Below are 16,339 nucleotides of genomic sequence, written 5' to 3' on the forward strand. Positions count from 1 at the left end.
AATGAAAAAAACAGGGAATTCTGGAAGTGTCAATTTATGTTTTTTCACTGTAAATTATTCAATGATTTTTTTTATTTTTCACTTCCAAAAACCATAATTTTAACAGTATTTTACTGTAAAATCACATTAAATGCAATTACAGTTATTCCCCGTAGATAGTATGGAAACCTACTGTTAACCAATTAACTTTTCTGCATTTTTACAGCCTTTTCCTGTTAATCACAATAATTTTTTACAGTGTGGGACAAGCCTGAACACAAGAGATGGCTTCCTGTCACATGTGGGGAGGGAAAAGAAGAAAAAAAAAGCAAAGCTGGACAGAGACGCACTGTATAACAGTAAGTGACCCTCAGTATTTACATGATTCACATTGTCACATGTTGACTTCCAACGACCGCTGATCATTTTTCTTACATGGAAACTTATTTACTTTGGGGGGGATTTGTAATTCTTCTGTAATTTTTTGACAACTGAAAAAATGTGTTAATTACTAAAACCAATTCATTAATATTACTATTAGTATTATTTTAGGCATGTATTTAGTATTTTTAGCTATTTCAGGACATTCAGTGACTTAACAAAATGCATCTTTCAAATGTTACAACTGGCATAAAACTATATATTGTTACAACATGTGTTCTATTGTCTTTCGGTTTCTTATGTAGTTTAGGCCTTTATGTAGTTCTCTCTCTCTCTCTCTCTCTCTCTCTCTCTCTCTCTCTGAATTACTTACATATGACACTTTTTAAAATAATTTACAGTTATTTAATATTTAGATGCATTTTTGGAATCTAATAAATGAATGTGATTAGACTTCTATCCATACATCATTAACACTTATTAAAGGGATAGTTCACTCAAAAATGACAATTCTGTCATTAATTACTCACCCTTATGTCGTTCCAAACCCGTAAGACCTTAGTTCATCTTCGGAACACAAATTAAGATATTTATATTTCCATACAAAGTAAGGGTACTACCACAGTCAAGGCACAGAAACGTAGTAAGGACTTTGTTAAAATGGTCCATGTGACATCAGTTGTTCAAACATAATTTTACAAAGCTACGAAAATACTTTTTGTGTGCAAAGTAAAAGTAATTTATTCAAAAATTCTTCTACTCCTGTCTGCGCCAATAGCCTAGTGGGCAGTGCGCTGACATACAGCGCCATTGCGCAATGGGCAATGCTATGGCGCCATAGGCTATGATCACGCCCCCTTCTTTCTCTCCCACTTCGCTTCCTGTCAGTTAATGATCTGTCCTATCGCAATAAAGAGAAAAAGCAAAAAAAAACAAAAAAAACCTTCTCCTTCAAGTCACCATTAGCACTATTATGGAGAGTAGCACATGCGTATGGTTTCCTTTGCTTGTAAACAAGGCGCAATGCATGCATGTTCTACATCAACAGTACCACATGCATCCATGTGATACTCTCCATAATGGTGCCTGGGATGATGCAGAGGAGAAGAATTTTGTTTTGTTTGCACACAAAAAGTATTCTTGTAGCTTCATAATATTACAGTTCAACCACTGATGTCATATGGACTATTTTAGCAATGTCTTTGCAGGGTCAGAAAGCTCTCCGATTTAATAATTATTTTAATAAAATTAAAATATCTTAATTTGTGTTCTGAAGATGAACAAAGGTCTTCTGTGTTTGGAACAACATGAGGGTGAGTAATTAATGACAGAATTTTCATTTTTAGGTGAACTACTCCTTTAATGTTTCAAAATACACTATTCTTCTTAGGAGAGAGGGATTGTGTTAAATATGGCAGCGATATGATCTCCCCTTATTTATTTGAGAAAAAGGGTGGAAAAGGATCAAGCAAGTCCTGGAAAACGAGTATATTATGCCAAGGCACACCCCTCAAGAGTGTCATGGATGTAAGAATAGTTAATACTTTCACTGACTTACAAACAACAACATAAAAGTGTGCTTAATTTTCTCTGCCGTTATCTAACCTAGGCTCTTTTTCTTTTCAGATGGGTATTTTGAAGGTACCTAACGTAAGGGGACATTTTACTCTTCATCGCACTTATGTTTAGTTTTGAGTTTGTTTTTTGTCTCGGTTGTAGTCCCGCCTGCCTGGGTTTGTCATTTGCCACCATATTCACTGATTTGATTTCAGTATTCTGTCCAGCTGTGTGTCATTATACCCTCATTGTCTTAGTATTTAAGCTTTAATTTGCCTGCCTTCTTTGGATTAACCTTTGTGTTGAATATTAAAGACTAATTATTAAACCTGTTCTCTGCAACCATGTGTAACAGTGCCATTCATCATTTATTCATTATATATTGACCCATTATTATATATTATTATTGACCCATTATTGTCCCATGAATCCATCTACAGTAAACTTTCAATAAAGTCAGTGAATTGATTAAATGTTTTATTTTATTGTTTGGATCATATTGACAGTGAAGTCCGCAATATAGGTACTGTATATTACACTGCTGTCATTTAATACACAGATCTAATATAAACGATATGCGATTTACCAACTGTTTTTGTAACTTATACGTGTTTTTAACATAAACCTGTGTGTGAAAGAGCACTTAGTACTAACACGTTGTATGACAGCTGCTTTCTATATGCGTGATTCGGATGTGTGCACTCAGAAAACAGTATACCAGAAGTTTAAACTACAGGTTTTTTTATTTTTTCGTTTTTTTCGTTGTTACTATTTAAGTAAGGTGTATATTTTCAAAACTCTTAGTACAAAAATCTAAACTGATCACACTCGTAACGCCACTGAACTATAAAAAGCGATCGGTTGACTTGAAGAAAATTAAGGAAACCTGTTTCCTTAAAATTATTAAGTTAATAAACTTAATGCATAATTTAAAAAACACTGATGAATAAAAGTTATTAAAACAAAAGAAAATGTGTTGTGGTCACTTTACATTAAGTTGGTCTGACTTAAATTGATTAAATTGCGATTACTTAAAAGTGTGAATCTGGTTAATTTAAAACTAACAAATTAATCCGAGTTCTGTCTACTTACTTAAATTGAGCAAGACCCGTTGCCACAGCTTATTCTGTATGTATAATTACTATTCACTTGTGACTGATTTGATGCTATCTTATTTTCTGTACTATTTGAAAATTGATTATTAATACAATTCTCAAAAATGTAAGCTGTAAAGCAGGTGACTGCGGTGACCTTGGAATAAGAATGAATTAAACTAATATTAGTGTAGAAGCCATTCCTCTTACAATGTAAATTACAGTGGGTGTTACTGATGTTATTGTTAGTGAACACCTTCAGAATGAGACGTGGCCTTTTTGGGATTTAACAAACACTATTTTGTGTAGGGAAATTTTTATTAGTTATTAGTTGAAAATTTTAACAGTTGCTTGTGAAAATAGTACCAAAGCAAATAAAAAACTTTAAAAACAGTCCGGATTAGCATCAAATATCACAAAATCAAAATACAACAAACATTAGGATCCCAAACCGTAAACCTGTAAGAAAAATATGATTTTATCTTTAATAGCTATGGCTGTCGGCATGAAATGCTGAATTGTTGAAGTTTAAACTGTCATGAGATTTAGAACCAATTCAGGTAAAATTTAGTCAAACCATTCAAGTTATATTCACATCGTAAACATCCAAAGTTCACCATTTATGATATCTGGCTCATCCACACACCATTCATTGACAGATAACCTCAATATTTCGCAATATGCTTGGCACAGGTTTCATGTCCAGTGCTGTCTCTGCTTCCAGCTGTATTTTTTTTTTTTTTTTAAACAAACTGTTTTATGTTAAAATGTGAGGAGTGTTTGCTTTAAATGTAATTTCAAGTTATTTTTTTCTTTTGAAGAGTTTTGTAATAGTAAGTGATCCGGTGGCTATTAGGAAAGCACGTCTTCTGAAAGGGGTGGTTAGATGAAGCATGTAAAAGGAAAGGCAGAACAGACAGTGTGTGTACGTAACTGACTGCAGGATTGAAAGTGAAGCAGAAGAATAGAGAGAAAGTTGTGGACACAACAAGGTGAGTACATTAATGCAATTATATGTAATTCCAATTGTTTCTGATCTGTTGTTTTCTTTCTTTTATTATCTTTTATTACTCAATAAAAAAAAAAAAAAAAAACTAAGAAGCAGCTTTCAGTTTTGTTTCTGCACCAGAGCGATTGGCTCACTTTCAACTGGGTAACTTTACAAAAGTTATTTTTCTATAAAATAGTGTAAAATATATTTAATAATTTTTGAAAGAATACATGCAGTTTTGTCATATTGTTAAAGTGAATTATGTCATATAAAATAACGTTATATAAAGATAATTATATACTCTACCAAAATATAAAATCTTGGTTAATGGTTAAATTGATAGAAATATGAATGGAAGATTATGTAATTCATATAGAAATGTCATTCAAAAATCATATTTAAAAGAAGGCATTTGACTGTCAAATTATTTAGTGAATTCAAGAGCTGACACGAGCAGACAAGCACAGCATATTTGGTCAAAATACTAAATACTGCAACAATTTTTTTTTTCAAAAGAGTGTTTTTGTATGCTCACTCAAAAAAAAAAAAAAAAAAAAAATGCTGGGTTAAAAGCAACTATTTCTGGGTTATTTGGCAACCCAGCACTGAATAAATTTTGGACAGAACACATGCTAGGTTATTGACCCAGCTTGTTGGGTTTTATACATTAATCTGTTGTTTTTTGACATTTTGACAGTGCTGGGCCAGTTAGCCTATCGAAGCTTTTTTTATTTGGCATTGTTGCAGCTCCCGGAGAACTTTCACAGGGAGGAGGAGGAGGAGGAGGAAGCTGGGCCATTGTTCCCCATAATCCCAGGTGTGTCTTATTTCCTTGTTAGCATCTCTGTCTGTAAACAGCCCAGTGTTTGAGTCAGTCTTTGTCAGTTGTTGAATTATTTCATATTTTTAGTAATATTTTTTAGATTCTAAAAAAAAAAAAAAAAAAAAAACATTAGCACTATAGTTTGTTATATTAATTGAAAAGCTGATCAGCACAATGCAAAAAAATACATTTATTTCAGGACGAAGTGTGACATTCAAATAGAGATATGATAATGTAAGAACAAAACAGCGACCCCAAGGTCATACTGACGCTATATACTGAAGATAAATTTCACACAATAGACATATATCTTCAGTTTATATACTATTTGTTTTTTATACCTTTAATAATAAAACATCGAAAAAAAGAATGCCCGTCAAAACTGAAACTGTAGGACCGGATAGTTCCTTTTTCTCTTTCATTTTAACCTGTGGGTGTGGTTGCAAGACAGTTGAAAATACAGACATGAATGAGACAGCGTAATTTCTGCAACGATTACCATAGTATTTATTTATTTTTTTCATATTTTAATCTTTAAAGCATGCACTATAGTTTTTTTTTCTTTCCTTTTAACTGCCGGCATCCATCTCTCTACATTTTTATTTTTTTTTTTTTTTCACAATTGGAAAGTCGTGGAAACGTAAGTGTGGCATATTATTTTGCTGGTCGTGCAAACGGGAGCGGAAAATGTTAGAGAAGGTTGCCCTGCTGTAGTTTACATCCGCATTCTTTAAAACGGAAATATGTCGAAAATTAATTTCATGATTAATTTGTTAAATGTCATATTTAGGAGAAAGACTGCCATTATACCTAAACAGGTTATCTTCTCTTTAACAGACGTCTATCGGAGAATAATGCTTACCCCACTATTTTAGCTGGTATACGCGCGGTTTTATAAGTTTTGTCCGGTTTGTGCCCAGGTAATATATGTCATTTTCCTACAATAACCATGTTGTCAGGGAAATTACACCGATAGCCTATAATGATTTAGGCGACGAGACGAGAACAATCTAATCTTTTATATAATTGGAATATGTATGTATTTGTCGTGGAAACCATTCGAATTTATAATGATTTAATAGACGAGACGAAAACATTCTAATCTTTTACATCATCGATGGAATCTGTCCATATGTATTTATAGTGGAAAGCATTAGAATTTATGTGATGTTTCTTGTTGTTTGTGTGTACTTTTTTTTAACTCCTACTTTCACTTTCACTTATCTCGCCAACGTATCGGCTTGTTTGAGATGTAGGTGGCTGCATGAGGGAAGGAGTGAATTAAGTGCAGTCAAGAAGGACAGTTCTGAGCTCTTGAAGCGGAACAGAACTAAGAGATCAAAGGTGGATATCGCGTTACGTGCTGTGTTGCTGATAAACATGCTATAATTTAGCACAGCTCTGTTGTTTTTATATGAAAATATATATGATGAACAAGACACTCAAAGTGCTTGCTATTTATTTCCATGCGAAAGGCACAGAGATCACACTGTCATAGCGTTTGGGAATATTCATGCATAATTTAAACACGTAACCACATGATATTAGATTAAAAAAGTTTTAAAACGCCGTCTCAAGTCGGACAAAATTCCTAACCGGCATGCACTGCTTCAAGGCAGAATTTGATCGAGCTGCGCAGCGCTGCGTTAAAGGAGAAGTCCACTTCCAGAACAACAATTCACAAATAATTTACTCACCCTCTTGTCATCCAAGATGTTCATGTCTTTCTGTCTTCAGTCGTAAAGAAATTATGGTTTTTGAGGAAAACATTTCAGGATTTTTCTTCATATAATGGACTTAAAATCGATTTGGAAATTCCAGAATGTAGTTTAAATGCAGCTTCAAAGGCTCTAAATGATCCCAGCCGAGGAAGAAGGGTCTTATCTAGTGAAACGCTCTGTAATTTTTTTCGAAAAATAAAAATTTGTATACTTTTTAAGCACAAAAGCTGGTGTAGCACAGGTTCTGGGATGGGCGTTCACATACTATTGAATCATGTCGAAAGGTCACGCTGAACGTAGGCGAAACTACAGACCCAGTGCTTACAAAGCGAATGCGCAAAGACTAAGAAAGTGCAAGTAAGTCAAGCGCTGTTTACAAACAAAAAGGTACAAGGTGTTGGATGATTCTGAAGTTGTAGGAGAAAATAAGATGGAGTTTTTCGCCATACTCGTCGACGATGAACTCACACGTTATTCGTAGTAGTGATGGGAAGTTTGGATCATTTTACTGACTCGGATCTTTGAGTCTCATTCAGCAAAATGAACGAATCTTTTTCAAGTTATTTTGTTAATTTTAGCAAAATCAGCGTCACATGACAGCCCTATAAGATGAATGAACGACTCGAAAAACCTGAAGACTTGAAACAGGTAAAATAATTGCAGTACGGAACCTAATAGGATGTTACGCATGCGCGACTGAACGAATCACTCCCTGAGACGACTCGTTCTTCGCGAGTCACATTAAAGATTCGTTCAAAATGAATGAATCGTTCAAGAACGACCTGTGGACACGCATCCCAGAGCCTGTACTACATGAACTTTTGTGCTTAAAAAGTATACGAATTTTTATTTTTCTAAAAAAATGACAGATCGTTTCGCTAGATAAGACCCTTCTTCCTCAGCTGGGATCATTTAGAGCCCTTTGAAGCTGCATTTAAACTACATATCTGAAGTTCAAAATCGGGGGGCACAATTTAAGTCCATTATATGAAGAAAAAATGCTTTCCTCAAAAAACAGAATTTCTTTATGACTGAAGACAGAAAGACAAGAATATCTTGAATGACAAGGGGGTGAGTAAATTATTTGTAAATTGTTGTTTTGGAAGTGGACTTCTCCTTTAAGTCGAACACACCTATTTTCTTCTGTCTTCCAGCTTGTATTTCCACAGCATATTAGTATGATATTACAGAATTTATGAATGAACTGCTCATTAATCTACCCTTCTACTAACATTTATTATGACATCCACTTCAAACATTAAGATGGCTGTGCACTTGTTTCTCTGCCACATAAGGTTTGTTGAGGGCAAAGGAGAGTTCGTAGCAGGTGAGGTTTACCACAGACAGATATTTGAGGTCTAATAAATGCAGCAACTGTTTTGAGCTGTATGTGTTTGTAAGGCTGGCCTTGTATGTGGTATGTATTAAAATCATTTTTGTCTTCTCTTTCCAGCAGACTAACTTTGGCATCACTAACCACCATTTGACTTCTGTCCTCTAGTTCTTCTCATTTCTGATATTCTTCATTAGCTGTGCCAGGTAAGTACTTTTTTCATATTCTCTAGAAAATTCTTTAGTAGTTGCACCTGTGATAAAACTATGCTGCATGTTAGGTTTTGTGAAAGCCACTGGTACAAAGCCTTTGAGTTGTGTTTATGTGCATAACAGTGTGCATAACAGTGACTGTAAAATGTATATTTTATGTATGGACAGATATGGGTTTTGATATTTGGGATATGGTCAGTTTGCTGTTTTGGGCTGTTCTTGACTGACCATTGGGCTAGTTATGTCACACAGACCTGATAATACTGATGTATACAGCAGATGTTCTCAGTTTAGGATTGTAGCGTATGTTTTCCAACTGCACTAAATGATTTTTATTTCTATAAAAATGCTAAACATCACTGAAGGTGGTGCAGTGGTCAAGTAATGTAATCAGTGTATGACCATACACCGTGTAACACCAACTACTCCAGGTGAAAAAAATGTGCAGTTCCATAATGTACTTAAATTGCTCTATTTTCACACACTATTTTTTTACTAAAAATTAATCGTTAGTAAGATAATCTTATCTGTAGTGTACTCAACTGTGCTATTTTGAGACACTATGAAAAGACCCTATAAACTAAAATCTCTTCCCCCCCCCACCTCGAATATCACTTGGCTCACCCTTCATCTCATTTTTGGAGCCAGGCCTGTATACATTTTTGTTAATGTGTTATGAACAAACATGATTTAACTATAAACAGTATTTTGTACATTAACAATAAGCTATCAGGGAAAATGTAACATAATAATATTAAAAAAAAAAGTTAATGATATCTGATGCATTCACTAGTATTAACAAAATAGTTCTGTGACATGGGACAAAAAAAAGCAATTTAGAAATGTCCAACCCCCACCCCTTTTTTTTTTAAATCTTGAAAAGTCTTGTTTTCTTGTAGACAGATATACATTATGGCTGAGCATAAAGGCAACAGGGAAACTCAGGCTTATAGACAGGAACCTGGAGAAAAGGACAAACATGGCAAGTCACCAAAACGTAAGTGCAATTGAACTTTTTTTTATTTGTTGACTATGCTGGTAACAATGTTTTGCACTGTTAAAAGTATCCATTCTAATGGTAAGCATTGAAAATGGTTAACAATAACAAATATTTTACTGTCAACAAATCATGAAAAACTATGTGTCCACAACCACACTTATGAGTGGAAGAGTCTAGGCCTGGGTATTGATTTGATTTCACGAATCAATTTGATTTTGATTCACGATTTTGATTTGCTCTTGATTTGATTTTTGATGTGATTCAATACTGGATTCAATCTGAATATATAGCAGGTACAGTACGTATTTTTTTCTTAAGGAAAACAATCTCTCAACTAATACTGCAAACTATACATGTGTACAAGGAACTGTCAGTCGGATTGAGATCCATGTGCAGCTTTATTAAAATATTTATCAGTGTATTATCAGGCAGGGTTAATCTCCAGCAAAACAGTATCCAAGGCAATGCAGGTTCAAGGTCAGTAAACAGGCAATGGTTCAGGGCAGGTAGTGATGTTACACTTTATATCAAGGCTTTAAAAATTTTGTCGACAATGTCAGGTATTTCTAGATGGAGCTCCGTATCGAGGCTTGTATTGTTTCAGTGAAGTGACGTCACTGGTGACATCCGAAGCCTCATTTGCTTGCAGTGCTTTGAGAAAGTGTTCACTTTTAGCGGAATCGACTTCTAAAGACAGTGGAAGAAATATTGTTTTTAAATTTCAACTTTCACTGCCCTCTGTCCAGTCTACATTAATCACTTTCACCCTCTTTTATCCAGTCTCAACAATGCCATTATTTCCCAAAAGCACCGTGTCCAGGTAAAACAATAGGCAGGCAACAGAGAATCAACAGTGAGAAAACAGAAGAGAATCATACACAAGAAAGGCAAACCCAAAAATAATGCTCAGAATTGTAAGAAATGCTCAGATATGTGGGTTTATGGGAAATGGCATCCAAGACAGGGTTAAAACTCAGGGGACTGATACCTCTGGTAGTGAACGGGAGGAAGCGCAGGAACAGAGCTCATGACAACAGGGAACCCTGTCAGTTTACTATAATATTAGGAATAGTTCACCTAAAAAATTAAAATTCTATCATCATTTACTCCCAGCTAGTGTTCCAAAACCATGGGACCATAATAGTATATCTGCAAAACACAAATTATGATATCTGTCCCTCTGTTGAAAGTCCAGGTAACCAAAACTTTTCAAAGCTGCTAATTTAAGTTTTTTCATTATTAATAATAATAATAATAATAAAATACAATGAATCACTACAATTTATGGAGAAACAATGGTAAAAAGTGGCATAATGTAGATTAGTTATATGTTAATTCTACTTTAGATTAATTAGTTTATCTTTATTTTTAGGCGACAATCTTCAGCTGCAGCATGATTGTAAGGTAAGTTAATGCAGTATAATTTTTAATTTCAATACAGTCAGTCATTTAATCATATATGTATTTTCAGCAAAATGAAGCACAAAGCTTTATTGACAGCCTTTATGGCATAATATTAATGATGTGGCATAATATTGAGGTTAATAACTAATGCATTTATAGTGGCAGGAACATTCAAATCACACACTTATATATATAATCATACACTTAAAATATAGTTACAAGACTTAAGCATTATACATGTTATAAATCACTTACTGATATAGTATACATTTATATCCAATCATTCAGCTTTTGTTATGACCATGCAAAGCCGGTATACACAGTAACGGGTGCATAATATGTGCAAAGATACCAGGAAGGGTCTGTTACATAAAGTAACCCCCACTCATAGGAATTACATCAGTAATTATTTATTCAGAAGTTTATCCACCTAGAAAAGTATTAGCCTTAAAAAGGATGATGCCTACATACACTTATTACAAATGAGTTAACTGATAAAATGATTTTTCATCTTTAAGAAAACAATCCCACAAATAATGCTGTAAACTATAGTTAGTAGTTTACTACAATATTAAACCAAATCCATAAGACTTTGGTTTAGCTGCAGAACACAAATGAGAATATTTCTAATGAAATCTGAGAGGTTAATAGAGCCAAATGTGCATGGGGTTCTTGACAGTCAGTTGAATTAGTGTTTTTGTCTTGTTTTCTATCAAAAAGATCTAAACATCCTGAAATGTTAATTTAATTTACTCAAGAGATTAACGGTTAAAATGATTTTTACAGAGAAAAGATGCTGAGAAAAAAGAAATGGACAATAAATTGTTCCAATGTGAAGACAAGGATCAAAACAAATTGGAAAGCATCCATAAGCTTTTCAGTAGACTCAAACTCAATTGTGAAAAATCTTACAAACTGAGGTCAAGAGACTTTCTGCAGGTATCTCCATCAATACAAAGACATGAACCTTGTAATGAGAAGAATTTGGTTCAAACTTATATACAAAGCCTCCTGATGGCAGATTACACAGCAAGATACATTCCAATAGAAGAGGAACAAAGTGAGGTGCTTAAAGCGAAAGGCGCCATGGCTACTGATGTGCTAGGGGGTGATGCCTTTGAAAAAATTTTCAAGAGGTCTGTGCATGTTGATACAGGCAAAATACAGCCCATTCACCCAATGGACATTCAGATGGCGGTGTTTCTCTCTGCAGATAGTTTCCTTCGTCAGCTCATGGTAGCAAAACTCTCACAATGTCAGTATGCTCTTCCTCTGCTTGTACCCAATCTGCTTAACCAAGAGATTGAATTTCCCCTGTGGACCTTCCGACAATTTAAGAAAAGCTGGAAGTCACACAAAGAAAACATCAGTAAAAACCAGACAATCTACAAGGCTAAGACACCTATGGTTGCATTTTTTAGGTTTTCAGAAATTTCTTCATCCAAGTCCGAACTAATGAACAACCTGATCAATGAACGGCATGAAACATTTTTTCACAGACACAGTCGTGGAAGCAGCAAATCCCGCCTGTTGATGGATGGAGTGGTTGAGATCGCCTGGTACTGTCCGTCTGGAGAGAAAACTGATAAATTCACAGACTGTGTTGCATTCTGTAATCTTCATGGCAATGCACAAGATAATGAGACACAACTAAAAATTCTGACTGAAGAGTCCTCAATAAATGTGGTGCTTTTGCCAAATCTTGATAGGAGTGATAAAAGTATGGCAACAGTGGAAAAGCTCTACAACAGCACAAAGCCTCTCATTTGCCTTTTGACTGAAGATGAGTCGGGTGTTACCAGGCTGCAGGAAGGCAAATATAAAGTTGGCTTGAAAGAGAGAAATAGGTCCGACGTATCTGAGGATGTTAGAAAAACCATCAATGAGTGCCTCTCAAAACCGTTGTCGGTTTTCACACTTGAGAACATCAGTGAACATTCAGGAATCAAAGTGGATGAGAATGATGACAACTGCAGGAAAGGAAAAAAGGCAGCAGAGCAGATAATGAGACTACTGGAGAAAATGGAAATGACCAAAATCAAAACAAATATTCTGCCTTTGCAGGGAAAACTGTGGCATGAATGGTGTCTAAAGAACAAAGAACTACATCGCCCACAAGGGGATAACATTGAAATGCACAATAGCGAAAAACAAACAGAAATGCAAAAGATCCGTAAGCAGCAGAAAGCATCTGACCTCAGTAATTTTATGAAAATGTTTATTGATAAACTGAATTCCGTAAATGCTGATGAGATGTTGTATTTCCTTAAATGGCTTGGGATCCTCCTGGATGAGTACACTTCAAAAGATCTCGGCATGCTTCATCATGATTATTATGAAAAATGGTCAAAAGTGCTGGATTTGAAAAAGGAACATGAAAATGAACAACTCACAGCAGAAAAGATACAGCTAGAGAAGCTATCAGAAAAACTGAATGCAGCAACATTTGGCTTGGAGCACATACTAAGTGAAATTGGCCAGATATATGAATCAGGTGTATCTGTGAAGAAAAATAAACAATTTGGATGTAAATTAGATGTCAAGTCTTTCCCACAGTTTGTTGCAGAGCTCATGATCTCCGGATACCCACTGGAGCTGATGGATGGTGATGCAGCTCATGTGCCTCTGATTTGGGTTCAAGCGGTTTTAGATGAACTTATCAAAATGCTGGGAGACCAAGAGTCTTTGTGTTGTCAATTTTGGGCATTCAGAGCACTGGAAAGTCCACTATGCTGAATGTCATGTTTGGACTGCAGTTTGCAGTCAGCGCTGGAAGGTGCACCAGAGGAGCCTTCATGCAGCTGGTCAAGGTGTCTGAAGAACTAAAAACAGTTAAACTTTGACTACATTCTTGTTGTAGATACTGAGGGTCTTCATGCTCTAGAGTTGGCTGGCAGATCAACAAGAAATCATGATAATGAAATGGCAACGTTTGTTGTTGGTCTTGGAAACATGACTCTAATCAATATCTTTGGAGAGAATCCAGCTGAGATGCAGGACATCCTTCAGATTGTTGTTCAAGCCTTCCTGAGGATGAAGAAGGTTCGACTGAACCCCAGCTGCATGTTTGTGCATCAGAACGTTGGAGACATCACAGCAGGCGAGAAGAACATGGTAGGGAAAAGGCACTTGCAGGAGAAACTAGATGAGATGACTCAACTAGCGGCTAAAGAAGAAATCTGTGATGCAGAATGTTTCAGTGATGTCATTAAATTTGATATAAAGACTGATGTGAGGTACTTTGCCCAGCTCTGGGAAGGCAGCCCACCCATGGCACCACCCAATCCATGTTACAGTGAAAATGTGCAGGAGCTTAAGAGCACTATTCTCTCTCATGCCTCAAAAAGTAAGGGTGTCACACTGGCACAATTCAGAGATCGTATTGAAGACCTCTGGAATGCTCTTCTGAATGAAAACTTTGTTTTCAGCTTCAAAAATACTTTGGAAATTGTAACATACAGGAAATTGGAAGAGGAGTACGCAAAGTGGACCTGGAGTCTCAGAAGTGCCATGTTGGAGATTGAAGATAAACTGCACAACAGAATCAACAACAGGCAACTACATAAAGTTGAGAGTAGAGAACTGGAAGAGGAGATGGCAAAGACCTTTGAAAAGGTGAAAAGCTCCATGAACCATTATTTTGAAGAACATAAAGAAAAAGAGATGCTAATTCAGTGGAAACTCAAAATTTCATGAGAAAATCAAGCACCTTTACTGGGAGCTTGTAAGAGACACAAAAACTAAATTTGAGAACATCATCTGCCAAAAGGAAGCTCTCACCAAACTGGATGGAGAGAAAAACACTGCATGAAAGAAGACTCCTAGAGAAAAGCAAAGAGCTTGCTTTCAGTCTTAAAGACAAGGCTCTTGATGAGAATGAGTTGAGAACACTGTTTGATTCAGTTTGGGAAAAGTGGGTCTCTGAGCTGACAGGAGATGTTCCACCTCTTAAAGAAATCAATATAGCACATGACATAATTACAATCCTATATGAAATTCATGAAAAAGCACTTGTGCGTGACAGATTAAATAAATTTGAAAACATTGTTCATGTGTCTGATTTCACTTCATATGTAAATCCCATCAACAAATTAAACAGAAGTTCCATTAATTCCACACCACTGTTACCACCAGAAGAACAAGACTTAATAAAACAACTAATGCACAATGTCTGGCGTCAAACTGAGAACCAGGTGAAGTCAAAATCAGTTTCAAAAACTGGTTATAACAAAAGTTATATTCAAGAAATTGTACAACTTGTAAAAATTAATCTTGGAGGGCACAAGTGCATGTACATAAAATATGAGTTCAAGAAAGAGTTCATTCTTGATTTGACACTTTATATGTGCAAAGAGGCGGGTATGAGGTTTGCAGAACTCCATCAGGTTTTTAGAAAGGCTAATGATCCTGTGATTTATTTAGAGAAGAAGAAACCAGAATACTACAGGGTCTTCAAAGGATTCTGTGAAGGTGCAGAATCTGCTGCAGTATTTGGAGCCTTGATTTGTAGTGAGCTGAAAAACCCCATTCTCCAGAGTGTCTACAACAAGACTGCAAATGATCTAGCAGGTGAGATGAGGACAAACATTCCAGCTTTCAAAGGCAACAGGTCAAACCTGGAGAAACACATTCTGAAAGCACTAGCAGAGGAGGAGGACTTTCAAAAATTTATTGAAGTACATTGATGATCCCAAGGACCACTTTGAAAATTTCATTCAATGTGAAGTGAAAGCATACATAACAGAGGGTAACTCATCAGCTCTTTCAATGATTAAAGAAAATATTAGACACAAGGAGCAATGTGTCATCACAGCTGCTAAAAGGGCAACAGCTGAAGTCTTGAGAAAAGATGAAGATGCAAATATGTGGCTGGAGATTTTCTCAGACTGTCTGAAAGATGATCTTGAATACAATAAAGAACATCTCACTGGCAGCTGCTGTCAGGACATCACTGACTTTGAACTTCTGGAAGAGGTTGTGAAAAGAAAACTTAGCCCCATCACAGAAGAACTGAACAAATGTTTAACAAAACTCTCTGATATTGAAATAAAAATGTTCAGGGAACCACCAGATGAGATTTTGATTGAACATTTCTGCCACTGCTGCTGGGTTCAATGCCCCTTCTGTAATGTTGTCTGTGTTAACACAATGGAGGACCATCCTGGAGATCATATTGCTCCCTTCCATCGTAACTGTGGGATGAATGGAATGATTTACAGAGGTACAACTAATCTTTGCTTGGACTTCTGCACATCTTCAGTGGCAAGTGACAGTCAAGCGTTTTTACCCAGATTGCACATCAGATGTGAAAGTTTTATGGAAAGAGTACAGAACAGCAGGCCCAGAGTTTGAGAAATGGTCCATCACGCCTGATCTCTCAGAGCTGCCATACTGGAAGTGGTTTGTGTGTCGATTCCAGGCTGATTTGGAGAAGTATTATAACAAAACCTTCAGTGGCTGTGGTACGATTCCAAACGAATGGAGATCCTACACAAAAGAGCAAGCTATGGAGAGTTTGGAGAAATACCTGTAAATTTAAGCATTGCCTTAAGTTTTTCAATAAACTCAAAGAGGGAAAAAAGTGTCCTGTAAAGCTTGGAGCTTATTACCAATAGGTTTTATTTTTCTCACCACTTACAAGCCTTAAAAGAGATTAAAATAGAGATTAAAATAAAGAGATTTCATTATAATTACAATTTTGTAAGATTTTTAATTCCTTTATACAGAAATTATTATATATACCATTAGTTGACTTTGATGTTCAAGGGTTTTTGATTGGTATTTTAATGTTTTTTTTTTTTTCCTTTTCAGTTAATTTTAAAAAGTTCCACACAATATTAGTAT

At 35.6% G+C, this 16,339-nt stretch overlaps 1 protein-coding gene across 1 annotated transcript; it reads left to right on the forward strand.

The window, feature by feature from the left end:
* The first annotated feature begins 7,631 nt into the window (after positions 1 to 7,631).
* zmp:0000000912 (interferon-induced very large GTPase 1) lies at positions 7,632 to 16,242 on the forward strand. The gene is given in 10 exon segments (XM_051106505.1): positions 7,632 to 8,085; positions 8,991 to 9,088; positions 10,464 to 10,495; positions 11,282 to 13,169; positions 13,172 to 13,322; positions 13,324 to 14,179; positions 14,181 to 14,297; positions 14,299 to 15,149; positions 15,151 to 15,766; positions 15,768 to 16,242. Coding segments are annotated over 9 exon segments (4,857 nt in total). The 5' UTR covers positions 7,632 to 8,085; positions 8,991 to 9,003; the 3' UTR covers positions 16,029 to 16,242.
* The last annotated feature ends 97 nt before the right edge of the window (positions 16,243 to 16,339 follow it).

Source organism: Labeo rohita, chromosome 3 (genome assembly GCF_022985175.1).
Source record: "Labeo rohita strain BAU-BD-2019 chromosome 3, IGBB_LRoh.1.0, whole genome shotgun sequence".
In the NCBI taxonomy this organism is placed as follows: Eukaryota; Metazoa; Chordata; class Actinopteri; order Cypriniformes; family Cyprinidae; genus Labeo; species Labeo rohita.